Below are 14014 nucleotides of genomic sequence, written 5' to 3'. Positions count from 1 at the left end.
TTGAAGGATTTTGTTAGTTGTTGATAAAACTCCTTATATGCTCACAAATTTCTACACATCCTGCATCACAGAAGCCTCGAGCATCTCGGCACAAGAGCAGTTGTAAAATCAAACAACAAAAGAATCAAAACAAACACCACAAACAATAAAAGCCCAAGGGGTAGGCTTACTACTTGGCAGCATGTTCAATATTTGAATGGGGTGACTTTTCCTACAGCTCACTGTTAATGCATTGTCACATGTTTAGGAGTAAGAAATCTCTTTTGTTTTCTTGCAGTCAAGCTTGTTCATATTTCCCTTCTTCCTCTAGTTTACATACGTAACACATTGCAACAAATACCCCAAATCACAAGAAATTTATGTTTGATCATGCCTTTACAGCTACTTCAGAGAATAATTGCTAAGTTCAGACAAAGAACAAAAACACAAATAACAAGAATAGGGCAAATGTGAGAAGCAGCTCTTAAAATCTGTTGTCATTTTCTGTCAGAAAAAGACTAGCCCATGAAAAGACTGGGAAAGTCAGTGAAAGCTGTGAATTCGAAGAGGTGTGGATAAGAAAAACCATCCTAGCACCGCTCGTTTCTTAGAGTACCTTTCATTCATCCTCTTCAAAGGGCACACTTACAAACCCGGCCCCACTTTGGGAAGCCCAGGATGAGCACCGTCAGATGCCTCAGCGACCACAGCAAGCAGAAGTCCAAGCCCACTCCCACTGGAGGTGCTGCCTCTGCAGCTAGTTATCCAGCACCACATCTCTCATTTATTCTCAGGATAATACTTCTACTGGGTATCCCAGAAAGTCTATCCAAACTATGAAAAAAAAACCACATGGCTTCTTCAAGCTGAATACCTATTAAAGTCTTCTTTTTTTTTAAGAACATGTGCCCACCGCACTTGAAGATTTACTTTTCCTGCTTTTCCCCGTTATTGTCTCTACCAGGACAGAATATATTAAGCAAGTAAGCTATAAAGGCCAAGTGAAGGTAAAGAAACAGACATCACAGGTCAAGAACTACTGTCCTGCACACCAACTTGCGTTGACATAATTTATTGGTTGCCGATTTAGACCAGCTTGTATATTTAACATGCAAGATGAAGGAAAAAGCCTTTTATTACAAAAATATGGATATCGCACAGCTCAACATGAATGGCAAATCCAAATAATGTCTCGGTGCAAGTAGCCAGTAATGCACCTACAGATTTTCATCTTCCTAGTAAACAGGCTCACATTTATGGCTAAAAAGGATGCAGATGATTCAACACATTAAATACTTACTTAATTCTATTTGATAACCTGAATACAGCCAGAAAGTCTGCTAAGATGCAGCAGGACAAGAGTACACCAAGCTAGCAAGGAAACTGTTCTACCGTGAAAACATCCTTCAGCACGAAGTGGGAAAGCACTGCTCGAATTACAGTTCAAGAGAGGACAGTAATTCAGTCAGCACACAATGCTGAAACCCAATTATACTTCAAAGTTACAGATTCTTTGGGTCTTCGGTTAGTCATTTCTTGTTTGAAATAGATGGAATAACCTTCGTTTCAAAGGCACCACAAACACTCCAGTGTCTCTAAGCACATCCTCTCCTACTGTAATTCAGCTTATGCTGGGAGTTCATGGTCCCACTGTAGCACTCAATCCATGGGCATCAGGAAAAAGTATCAAAGCATACCCCACAATCAGTCTTACCATTTTTAGTTAATAGAATTAATAGTAAATAATTTGGGAGAAAAAATCTTTCAGTAGAATTTAGTGCTTGATACTACATAGCTTATAACTGAATAAACTCAAACAGAACTTCCATTAAAAGCAGTAAGCTTAAAAAAAAAGCACAGCACAATTATTCTCCATCTTTATATTTTGTTGAGCTATTTAGAGACATTTCTTCATACCACTCTCAGCGGTCAGGATTTGGGAATTTAAAAAGCTTGAACCGATTTCTTCAAAAGAAACCACAAGAGAAAAAAAATCTAAAACACCAGCTTAGGATTTTTGTTTTATGTTGACATGAGAGCATAAATGCACCTAACATTATTTTTATAAGGCTTCTTCCAGTTAATCAGTAGCGTTTTCCTTAAAAAATGGTTTTCTCACACACCAAATTAATGAATATATGAACAACAGCTTGCAGTAAGTCTTGTTCTCAGACGGGCCATAGTAGAGTGTATCATTCTTTTCCAAGCATCAGTTGCTTGATTTCCTAGGAGTTTATCACAAGGATGGCTATGGTTTGCAGCGCTGGACAAAGCGTGGATAGAGACAGACATCTCTGATATGATGCCTATTCAGAATCCAGGTCAGGAACCGCTCTAATCCCAAACCATATCCACCGTGAGGACAGGTACCATATTTTCTCTGTGAAATTAAAATCACAGAAGATATTAACCATTCATTTGTTAAGACAAAAACAAAACCAAACCACGTTCTGAACGAATGAGGAGGAATACGGACTATGCTCTCCTCAGAGAAGGTATTTGTGTTTTGTTCCCTGGGGCAATGTAAGGACTAGAAGAGAAAAATGGAAGCTGAAAGATGAGGTCGTAATGACTTATTTATTTTTTCCTCTCCAACCTCTTCCTTTTCTCTTCTCCTTACAGAGCTAGCTATTCCAGTCTGGAAAGACCAACCCATCTTTATCTGACAAGGGCTTCACAAAGGTAGCACACTATGGCAGACATTACAAGAGGAACATTACAGACCAGTTTAATGAAGGTGATCAGGTATGGGCAGCATGCACTGCAGCAAACAAAAGCAATTTAACAGAATGGAAACTATTATCCGTTGCATTTTGCCAGTGGTTAAATGACCATCTACTTTTGGTCATGGAAAATGTATGCAATTTAGACTGCATCATCTCAGAAGCAGTTTAAGAGAATTCAAATGTCTGACAAGCAGCACACTGAATCTGTTTTACATACCTGATCGGTGTACCAGTAATACGGCGTGGGGTCAATGCCCTCTCTCTTATAGCCTTCCAGTAGCTCCTCACTGTCCCAAATACGCATGGAGCCTCCAACAATTTCACCGACATTAGGCATCAACACATCAACCTACAACACACAACATGAGATCAAACTGTTACAGTTAAGCTGCCCTCAAAAGATGAAGCCCAACCTTATAATATGTTTTACCACATATTTTTAACTCTCCATGACACAAGGAGGGAAGGCAATATATGGTTTATACATGGAAGTTTTAGATATGGAAGAAACCAGCTGACTAGGATCTCTGACTTAGTCTTTAACACTCTTGGTGACGCTGAACTGTTAAACCACAAAAACAGTAGCATTCCTAACAACCAGCACTCTTCCTGGCTGCTAGACAGCTGGTTTTTAAATAATACAGCCTCCAAAATTCACAGAAATATTGTCATTAGACTAGCACTAACCAGAGGTCAATGAAAAGCATGTTCACTGTGATCTAGTGACATTTTTTAAGCACTTCAGTGTTGCTTCGTTTGCTTTTACAGTATCAACAAGTGATGCCAAGAAAGGCCCCAGACAAATTCTGGTATGAATTCTCCAAGGTTCTCCTACAGTACTCATTCATTTTATGCTCATTCACAGAGACACTCGCACTCTATTTAGAAGGCTGTAACACGATGTAAAACACCAACTTACAGATTCAGTAAGACGGGAATCGTCATGACAGCGCTGCATATAGAAAGACTTTATCTCTGCAGGAAATCGGCACAGCAAGATTGGCTCATTAATGGAGTCTGTCATCAGTCTCTCAGGAGCTTCAGGAATATCCTAGGGGTAAAGAGAGCTCTATTAATATTTAAAACCAAGAACACTCCAAAACCTCAAGACCCACAACACATCAGGCAAGACACAAAGACACTTTCAGACCACACATATCCAAGCATTCATCCTGACGTATCTACATTTTTAAAACAAACATCTTAGAAGAAGAAACTATGTTTATATTCAAAAAAATACAGGTCAGAAAAAAACCTGTTTAACAGTCTACACGACATTTCACACAGGAAACTAGGCAAACCTTAAACCTGAAGCAAACTTTCCAAACAACTAACACACACTGAAGAGCTTCATTTCCTCTTCCCCAAAATAGGATCATGGTCCAAACGCATTGTTCTTTAAGGGACTCTCAAACCCTTAGTGGAGGACTGTGGCATTTTGGTTTTAATTTCTAAGGAGACTCAGAAAAGACTTACTTCCCCAAACTCGTAATAAGTACCATCTTCCTTCTTCACGTCATGTTCCTTTAACCACTCGATTGCTTCAGCGTAGTTCATTCTTCGGAAAGGACGTTTGGGAGGCTTGAAGCCCTGTAAATAAGAGTAGACATCAAAATGCTTAGAAGGGTATCATTTTTAAAGATTTATTTTTCCAGTTGATCAGCAAGTCCACTTCCACACTCAGCACGTACATGTTACCCTTTGCAGGTAGCGTATCAACTATTACTTAAAAAGTTCAGAAGTACTGAAAAGCTGGAGCCCAGCAAAACCATCTTCCAAGTTCCGTGCAGTTCACAGAACAGATGCTGAAAACGACAGCAGAAGAGAAGAGAGGAAGCATTTTCCTTTCCTGTATGAATTCACTACACACGTAGGTGCTTCAGACTGAAGTTTGCAGACATTCCACACACAGTGCCACAAAAGAACATTTTTGCTTCTTTGTGCATTAGACTGCTGCAGAATTTGCCTTTGTGACAAGTCCACAGGGCAGGTTGTGCTTCTGTTGCTTTCGACCTCCTGCCCATCTCAGTTCAAACTGAAAATGGAACCTTCCAGTACTCATCAGGAAAACAGGTCAAAATAACAGGGATGAGAGGGTCTATACGTGCTCTGAGAGAAAAGCTAGTGAAGGCGATAAGATGCCTTTGAGACTACTGACTTTCTATGCAAAGGCAGCAGGAGACAAAGGGTCTCTAGCAAAGGAAGACAGCTTTATAGAGCTGCGCCTTCCAGCACAGGGAATAAAACGCCAGGGTTGTCTCATTGCTCCCTTACGCTCTATCTGCAAGTACCAGCTGATCAATTTTATGAGCTCTAGGATAGAGGTTTTTATTCTACGGGTACAGCACATCTTACGATAAATCCCAGCACGCTGCTGGCTCCTAGACTTTACTAGCAGATAACTTCTTCCTCTGCAGCCCCCCAGCTCGTGGAAGAATCATTACCAGCCTCACAGCATTTTCACTCTTTGATGTCATTTAATATTCTTACTTAAGTAAGCAGAGCTCATTGCCATGCCCTGTCTTTCCCAGGTGAACATGGTCATCAGGAAAGGTAAAGATCAGACCTTGTCTGCCCAAGACTGCCCCACAACGCTGCTTACCGGGTTAAGCTCAAACAGTAAGCTTGATGCAGGTGATGCCAAGACTCTGTCAACTACATCACACACCAAGTTCTCCAGACGGTCCAACAAATCCTCAAAAGTTATAAAGGGACATTCAGCTTCAATATGAGTGTACCTGAAAAAACAGGTCACGACGTTACAAAACCACACAACAAATCTATAGCTATGAAAAAAATTCTCTTAAGAAAAAACATGAAACCCACTTTTGTCCTGTTTTTCAACTCTCCCACTTCTACACTGCAAAGGAAATAAAGTTCTTAAAATAAAATAAAAAAAAAGGAAGGAAAACAGCAGTATGAAGTGTATATTCTAAAAACAAAAAGCTTCCTAAAACCGTATCAGCTCTGTTTTGCACAAATCTCCCTTCACTGAACATCAAATATGACCAGCTGGACGTTCCCTGATACAAGGAGTTACCTCCAAGTACACCTGTGACCAGCTGTTCCACAGCAGCATTATGCTGCCTTCTCACTGTATATTGTCATCCAACCACCAGCTACTCCCCTTGTTTTAAGAATTCCCTTCTACACAAACAATAGAGAAGTATACTCTCTCCGTACTCTGCCAAGTGTCTGCGTGTCCTGGATTGCTCAGCTCTGTATGACTGAGCAACACAGAAAACATCTCCTAATGCTGGAATGCAGGTCTCCAGATAGAGCTGGGACGATTGTGTTAGATATGCCTCTTCTCCAAAATAATCCAGCTTGAATAGGGTTGAACCTCCTTCCACCTGCGTCTGGACTAAAGTTGGCGGTGTGACCTGTTAAAGAACAGGAGAGCCATTACTTGAGTGAAGAATTAAGGACAACGATGACAACGTGTTATAGCAGTGATGTAAGGCACATTCTTCCAGAAAACCACCTACAAAACTTTCCTACCAATGGCTGCAAGAACTTCTTCCTGATATCCTTCAGCGCCCCGAAAGGAGGTACGCAGGCTGTTTGTGAATCATGCTGTAACGCTTACCTCAGAAATGTCTACACAACTTTGAGATCTATGCCCACGAAAGCGATCACATAATAGTTTTCTACGAAACAGATTTTTTTTCCCCCAACATTTCAAGTCAATCAGAAAGTCTGTACAGGTTTTCCTGGAAAAAGATAGCCTTGAAGTAAGGAAATTAAAGTAGTCATTTACCAACAAGGGCAAATATACTTACTTCATAATATCCATTGGCAAAGAAGTGATCCCTGAAGGCCTGTACTACCATGGAGCGCACCTTGAAGATTTTGGACATATTCTCGCCTCGAATCATCATGTGCCTGTTGTTAAGCTGCACGTCAACCTCCGAATCCTCATTGAGGAGATTGTCAGCCCCTCCTGCTGGGGCCAGACCTATAAGCTCCCAGTAATCACAGTTCAGCTCGTGGCCTCCTGGAGCCTGCCAATTTAAAAGGGAAACAAAACTTTCAGAAGTCTGCTTTTCACTCCCTGGATGTCCCCATCTGGCACTGTGGCAGAGATGTCAGACTAGTTTAAACAAAAGATACTAAAATCCTTCTAATTGCAGTATTATCAGTAACTGCCTTGTAACCCAGTGACACCACCCTTGAAAATGCCATTTGTAACGCACCAGAAGTCTGTCAGACTCGATGTGAATGGGACTGAGTACTATTGTCAAATAATTAGAGGCTTCCAGATGTGTTCTGTTGAAACGTAACATACCAGAGACAGTTGGGTTTATTCAGCTGGAAGAACAGAAAGCTGCACAGAAGGAAACTACTTGCCACTTTCAGTGATTTCATGGGCGGTTACAGAAGAAATGGAACAAAAGGACAAATGTCTTACATTGTAGGAAGAAGAGACTTCAGTTGGCTATAAGAAAAATTCTGCACAAAGGTCACAAAGAGAGAAGGGTCCTCGCTGACTGTGTAATCTCTTTGGTGATGTTCATAAACACACTTGGGCAAGACTGCAGTGTGACATTCAATGGATTTTGTTCTTCCTACTGTTTGGGCCACATTCCCCTTCCATGCTGGTGGCTAACTTCCAAAAGTCACTTCGGTTATGCCAGAGGAAGAGCTAGCTCACTGCAGGTATTTGCGAGCTCATCTGTTAGGGATGTCTGAGCCACCTTTCCAGCCGGCAGCATTTCACCGTGACATGAAAACAGCAGGTTCGTGCTGGCCAGGTCCCCTCTGCTACCTGCTGCGACAAGCAAGCTGAGGTGCCAGGGCTCCATCCTGGCTGCCTGCACTGCCGGCCTCACCAGCTCCCCCGTGTGGGTCACAGCAGGCTTCGGTCCTGCTTTTTCTATTCACAGCACTTTCACGGTATAATTGCCGATTTACAAAGTCTAGTTAACAGATTTTATGATGATTTCGTGCACTAAAAGCATTCTACTGCTGTGATGAGACACCAAACCGAAGTGTTTTCAGTGTACAAAACATTCTGAGCAGTCACATACAAATGAGTAATTTAGTTACCAAATTGCATGAAAGCTGTTTAAAAGAAGCGTTTGATCCCTGTTTACCTGGGCTTGTTTTTAGACTTCACAGTAGTAGAGGCTGTGAAGAAAAGGAAACGATACTAACTGCTGATAGGCAAACACACGGGGCAATGGACTCGTGTTTCACTGAGCTTGGCTCTGTAACCGTTGGAATATCTCTTGGGGATAGGACCCGAGTAACAGGGAAAACTAGAACCACTGAGCTTATCCAAGTTCCGTTAGCAAAACACGCTGGTAATGGCCAACAGAGCACTGCTTAAAAGCTAACTGAATTCTCTACAAAGCTCCACAAAAGGTTAACACTTTGACCTTATTTTACACCCTGCTGGCAGCCACAGTGAGGGAACTACTTTGCGCAGGTATTGTCTACCACATCTCAGAAACGTTGTTTGAAGCAATTTAACATCACTTCAAATTGTGATTTTGTTCAGATATATTTCTTCTCTTGTCTTCCTGGAGTCAGTGCACTCAATACGCCAGGCAATAGAGCGCTGATCCATAGAGAGAACCAGTTCTCACTGCATAGTCAATGACAATTATGAATATCTACCTAAAGGAAGGGGTAAACTGGGAAGTTTCTTTGCTGTCTTCAGTCTGAACCCTTTTTATGGGCCATGCCTTATGCATATCTACTTAACATGGCATTAGCTCTAACTCTATACTCGATCCATCTTCCAAACAGCAACATTTATTAATTACCCCTCATTAATTACCCCTGTTAAGGAAAATAAAACTATTTATTTAATATAGTTTTCCACTGTTATATTCTAGGAAGTATCGATGTGACGTATCAGGGGAAAATTGTTTCAGGCAGACGTTAAGTAAGAGCCATACAGTTCCCATGGCACACAACAAAATGTGGGTGACAGCAGCAACCTTGGGGTGTTTGTTCTTTTTCCTAAAACAAATTACCCCGAAATCATTCAATAATTATTTCCACTTCTGCTTTTCCTCTCATCAGGAAAGTGATAAACTGTTGAAAAAGAGGACCAAAACACACAGCACTACCCAGCTCCCTACCTGCTTGCCTTCAGGAACAAGGTTCAGCACACCATACACTGCAACACTGCTCTCTGTGGAGAGAATTAGCCCGTTGTAACACTGACACTACAGAGAAAAAAAGAAAGAGACATAGTTATGGTAATTTTTAATTTTTGGTCTTCCTATCTACATCTCCAATTGGAGACAGAGATGAGATAACGAGCTCTCACATTGACAGAGAGCTCTAGCATCAGGAGACAGAATTTAACCAAAATACAACATAATCAGTAGATTTAGGTGAACTTCCTATTATTTACATAAAAGACAGAGTATGAACACCTCTTTTATTTAATGAGGGAACAGAACTAAATCATCACAACTTACCAGTTCATCTGAAAGGACACACTGAAGAAAACCTGTGCCATCTCTCAAAACAATGAACATGAGATTTTTTCCTGGTAGGAAAGAGAAGAAAAAAATATATAGACTCAGGTGTGTTCACCTGATCCATCTGAACAGACCCACCCGCAAGAAACATTTCCCCCTGACATGCAGAGTATTAACGAAGGACCATGATCACATCTTTCCATTAAAGAAAAAAAAAAAAAAAAGCAACGATGTTCCAAGAAAACACTGAAGCATTAGCTCGATCATAAAAACATCAAGAGCACTGCTTGCTCCGAGCTCAGCACAGCTGGGACTGCACTGCCACGCCGTGACCTCAGGCAGGCTCTGGTCCAGGGGCGCCACAGACCCCCTGTATGCCTGATGTGGATAAAGTGACATCGCCTCTACCCACATCTCCACAAGGCATCTGATTAAAACATTGATTTTCCATAAAATGCTCACGATATCCTGATCCATAACTGCTCGGTCAAGTCCTCCAGTGACAATCTGAACAAGTGCTCTCTGTGAGGTCAGACTCAGCTTTGCCATACGCTTCCAGAGTTGTTTGACAGAAGAACACAGAAAACAGCCTGCGGATTTCAGGCTTCGTACTAGAAGTTTTGCTTAAGTCTGTCACTCCCCAGCGAATGCCACCTTGCGAACCAGAGTTCAAGAAGTGTTTGGACAACTCACTCAGACATTACCTGTGTTTTTTTTGTTTGTTTGTTTTTTTTTGGGTGGTCCTTTGGGGACCCAGGAGTTGGACTCGATGATCCCTGGGGGTCCCTTCCAACTCAGATATTCTAACTAGAATACCACTCAGTTTGAAAGCAAGTATTACTTGTTCAACTGCTAAAAGAAGTTATGTTACTTTACGATACTTTAAAGAAAATTCTCGCTCACTGATTTCATTATGAACAGATGCTAGCTAGCTCCTCAGTCTCTAGGATTAGTTAAGAAACAGGTCTTTTGAAGAAATTCTATAGGACTGGCCTCCAAATCAAACATCTAAAAAGTTTTTGACTAAGAAACGTCTACACCCTCATACATTGTACAGAATTTGTTAGTGTTGTGCTGATCAGTGTGACACACCAAATCTAAGTGATGAACTAAAAATTTCAGACTAGATGCTGTCCGATTCATTAAATGTCCAAATGTTGATAGCTGCTCGGTTTGTTCCATCTCCCTGCATAAGTTCAATAAGCTTTAAGTGCCTGTGGCTTACCTTGCCTACGTAACCTGTGAATCCAGCCAAAAATCTTTACTCTCTTGCCTCTATAAGCCTCCAGAGCACAGATCTTTACCTGTAAAGCAGAGAATAAAAACAATCAAAAATAGAAATGTAACTCACCATTTAGATGGTGTTTTCCACACAATTACTTTGAGCACAAGTGCATATGACATGCTTCAGGCAGCTAAACACTAACAGCGTGTGCTGGTTTGAAAGTGACAAGGATTTAAACCCAGCTGGGCCTGGCTGCCCCTTTCACAAAGGGGAACCACAAGAGTGCCTTGCTCTGATCAGATCCATTTTCTGCACTCTACATAGAAACTGTCCAAAAAACCCCACCACACAGCAGCACACATCTGCCTACTAAGTTAAGGACTGCAGGACCAGATCCAGCAGGACTCTACAAACAGCCACATAAGAACTGCTATGTGTGTGCCAGTGACTTAAATTATGTCCTCTGACCAGCAGGGTCTCTTCATCCTCCACCACGACAATAACCAACCAAAGCAGAACTCACAAACATTTCCAAATGGTTTCCATATGGTATCTGCCAGCAAACTCTGACAGAGAAAAGTCTGATGCATGAACTGAGGAGGTTTAGATATCCACTGAGTGCATTAATATAGAGATTTTGGTCTTTCTCGGGTATACAGATAACCAGAAAAACAAAAGTACATGCAGTGACAGCAACTGGACAGTGGCCTTCACTAGCTGTCAGAACCACAACGCAGAGACACAGCCTTTGTGCAGACAACATGCTGGAAACCAGGCACTGGATCCTACTCACACATTTTGGCTCTGGAAGACTGGGATCATTCTTGATAACAACTTTCTTAGCTTCCTCCAGGTTCTTCTCTCTTCTCAAGAGATCTTCTGCCTGGTTTAGGGGAAAAAATAAGTATTAAATAACCGTGGCCAGGCTTTGTAAGGTCTCACTCTTCATAATTACTGGGGACTATAATGTACACTTATAGACAGACGTCATAAAAAGCCTTGTTGTTACCCTGCTGGGGCTTGGCCTGCCCTGATTTAAGACCAGGATGAGAAACAATGCACAGAAGCATTTCTCATTTTTCCCCAAAGTCTGAAGGCAATAGATTACCATCATCCACCCTCACACAGTTTCAGTCATTGCTTGCCCTAATCTAAGCAAAGATAAGCTGTAAATAATGAACGTAAAACATATGACACAGATGAAGAATAAACTAAAGGTTTATGGGGTGTGGGAAACAACACCAGCACTGCTTAATATTTTTGGAAAAGAAACGAGGAATGCTTCCTCCAGCTTGGCACCGTCCACAACCTACCTCTTTCTTCTCCTTAGCCTCATTCTTCATTTGTTCCCTGTGCCACAGTTTTTTGACATTTTTCATCTGTGACTTTGAAATAATGGCCCATCTCTAAACCAAACCAAGGAGAGAGCAGAAGACAGAAGATTACATTTGTGTCCCTTTGCACAAAAGAGTATTAAAATAATTCCTGTTGGAAGGTGTTACAGCACCTCATTTTCCTTTTGTGAATCCACGTAAATAGTAGGAAATGGTTCCTTTCCTGCTGTCATCAAAGCCTGAAAAGCAAGGAGGGAAAAAAAAAAACACAACAGAATCAACAACACCGCAGGTGAATGAAAGTAATCCTGCTAAAGTGACTGAGCAGGCAGTCTGCTTCTGACATTTTGGTCAGAGCTGCAACAACAGCTATAAAATTTACATTTAGAAAAATACAGCCAATCGCCTGACCTAAAGCAGTTCACACGCTTCAGATCAGCAGGTTCTCTGCACTTACCTTTAGGACAGTTTTGAACGGTTTCTTCTGTGTCCCATCGCCGGTGGAATCACTGCCCTCTCGTTCGGACACATACAGCTCCTCTGTAAGACATGGCAAATACAGGCAATTACTCAAAAAAAGTATCAACAGTGGAAATACACGGGAAGAAACTGTACACACGCAAAAGATATAAAATCTTCATGGTTATCAGCAGTGATAAACCTTCAGAAACAATCACTTGGTTGCAAGTGAAGTAAGAGTCAGTCAATATTTTCTGTGTTAAAAATCATTCCACGCAAAAAACGCATTATGTTGAGGCCTTAAGGGCTCCCAAAGTACCGAACCCTTGCAAGTCCCCAGCTGAGGAGCCAAGAAGGAAGCAGCCTTCTTCGGACATAACTTCTAGGCAAGCAGGCAGATAATAAGCTGGGAAAAGTCAGACAAGTCAAGCTGGCATTTAGCTCACACATAGCCAAGAAATGAGTCACAAATTAAAAAGAACAGAAGACACTTCTCTTCTCTTTTCTTTTTTTTTTTTTTTTTTTGCTGCCTGAACTGACGCACAGGCCAGGGGACAAGACCTGCCTGGCCCAGAGCCTTCCACGACAGCCACTGCCCCTACCAGGTGCTCCCACTCTACACCCTGACCGATAAAACGTGAACCTTCTTCTGTAATGCAGTTTGGTTTCGATTTCCATGGATCAGGGCACACTGAACTCGTGTCTGACTGCTCGGCCATTACAGAACCCCTGCTTCCCGCATCAGCATTCCCGTCCTGTGCTCAGAGCACCCCTCTGCCTTCTCCTCCCCTCCCACCTCAGCAGGCGGGCAGGGGGAGCCGCCAGGGCTGCAGGCTGGGCCCCGCATGTAAATACAAACACACAGCTACATGCCTGTGTGCGCATAACCATGCAGGTATGAACTGGCGTGTAACCACCCACACGCACATCCATACATGCACACACACACACACGCTCCATTCCTCCTCGCTACCCTCGCACAACCGAGCCAGAAACGCAGCAGAACTGATACTGGCAGCGCTCTCCTTAGGGAATTCTCATTCTCTTGGAGGAAAAAGCGGCGCCTTGCTGCTGCTCTGTGCTTCTTACTCAGGTCGTGCGGAACAACCTCGCGTCCTGCGGAGGACCGAGGTGCCCGTTAAGGGCAGGCAGCACACAGACAGACAGACAGACACACAGACACACAGACACACACACACACAGACACACACAGACACACACACACACAGACAGACACACAGACAGACACACACACACACAGACAGACACACAGACAGACACACACACACACAGACACAGACAGACACACAGACACACAGACAGACAGACACAGACACACACACAGACACCACAGGGCCCCTCCCGCGCTCTCCCCGCTGCCCCCCGGCCACCCCCGGCCCGGCCTCAGGGCCCGGATCCGTCCCGCGAGGCCCCGGCGGGGCGCGGCCGCCGCCATCTCCTGCCCACGGCGAGGGCCGAGGGGCCACCCGGGGCCACCCGGGGCCGGCCCTGCCCGCCCCGCTCCGCTCCCCGGGTCCTCAGGGGCCGCAGGGGCCGCCCTGCCCCGCGCCTCACCCAGCGCCAGCGCCGCCGTCCTGCCCAGCACCTCCCCCGCCATGGCCGCGCTGCCGCAGCGCTCCGGAAGCGGCCGCCCCGCGCTTCCGCCGCCTTGCATCAGCCGCCGCGCCCCGCCCCGGCCCGGCCCGGCCCGGCCCTGCGCTCACTGTGACAGAAGCCGAAAACTTTCCTACATTTATTTTCACCGAGTTTTTGCATTGCGCATTCTGGTGAACAAGGGCTGCGTGCCGTGATTTACACTGTAAAACCAGTTCAGCAGTCAGAGCACGAGTG

General features: G+C 43.5%; 1 protein-coding gene across 1 annotated transcript; it reads right to left on the bottom strand.

The window, feature by feature from the left end:
• Nucleotides 1–1035: 1035 nt before the first annotated feature.
• On the bottom strand, nucleotides 1036–13818 carry LOC311426860 (asparagine--tRNA ligase, cytoplasmic). The gene is made up of 15 exons (XM_084503587.1): nucleotides 13739–13818; nucleotides 12162–12244; nucleotides 11878–11943; nucleotides 11684–11776; nucleotides 11164–11253; nucleotides 10371–10449; nucleotides 9143–9213; nucleotides 8798–8884; nucleotides 6488–6709; nucleotides 5889–6088; nucleotides 5308–5443; nucleotides 4182–4295; nucleotides 3625–3756; nucleotides 2923–3054; nucleotides 1036–2359 (listed from the first exon to the last, which is right to left on the bottom strand). The coding sequence occupies exons 1-15, from the start codon at nucleotides 13779–13781 to the stop codon at nucleotides 2228–2230; spliced, it is 1680 nt and encodes a 559-aa protein (XP_084359713.1). The 5' UTR covers nucleotides 13782–13818; the 3' UTR covers nucleotides 1036–2227.
• Nucleotides 13819–14014: the final 196 nt, after the last annotated feature.

Source organism: Aythya ferina, assembly GCF_964211825.1.
Source record: "Aythya ferina genome assembly, chromosome: Z".
Classification (NCBI taxonomy): domain Eukaryota; kingdom Metazoa; phylum Chordata; class Aves; order Anseriformes; family Anatidae; genus Aythya; species Aythya ferina.
This window is presented reverse-complemented; position numbering and strand designations above follow the sequence as displayed.

What these genes read in the sequence shown, in the direction of transcription:
- LOC311426860 (XM_084503587.1), bottom strand. Translation starts at nt 13,781, where the DNA reads ATGGCGGGGGAGGTGCTGGGCAGGACGGCGGCGCTGGCGCTGG. An exon ending in CGTTCAAAACTGTCCTAAAG is followed by an intron (nt 11,944 to 12,161) that starts GTAAGTGCAGAG and finishes CTTGCTTTTCAG; the next exon opens with GCTTTGATGACAGCAGGAAA. An exon ending in GTCTTCCAGAGCCAAAATGT is followed by an intron (nt 10,450 to 11,163) that starts GTGAGTAGGATC and finishes TCTGCTTTACAG; the next exon opens with GTAAAGATCTGTGCTCTGGA.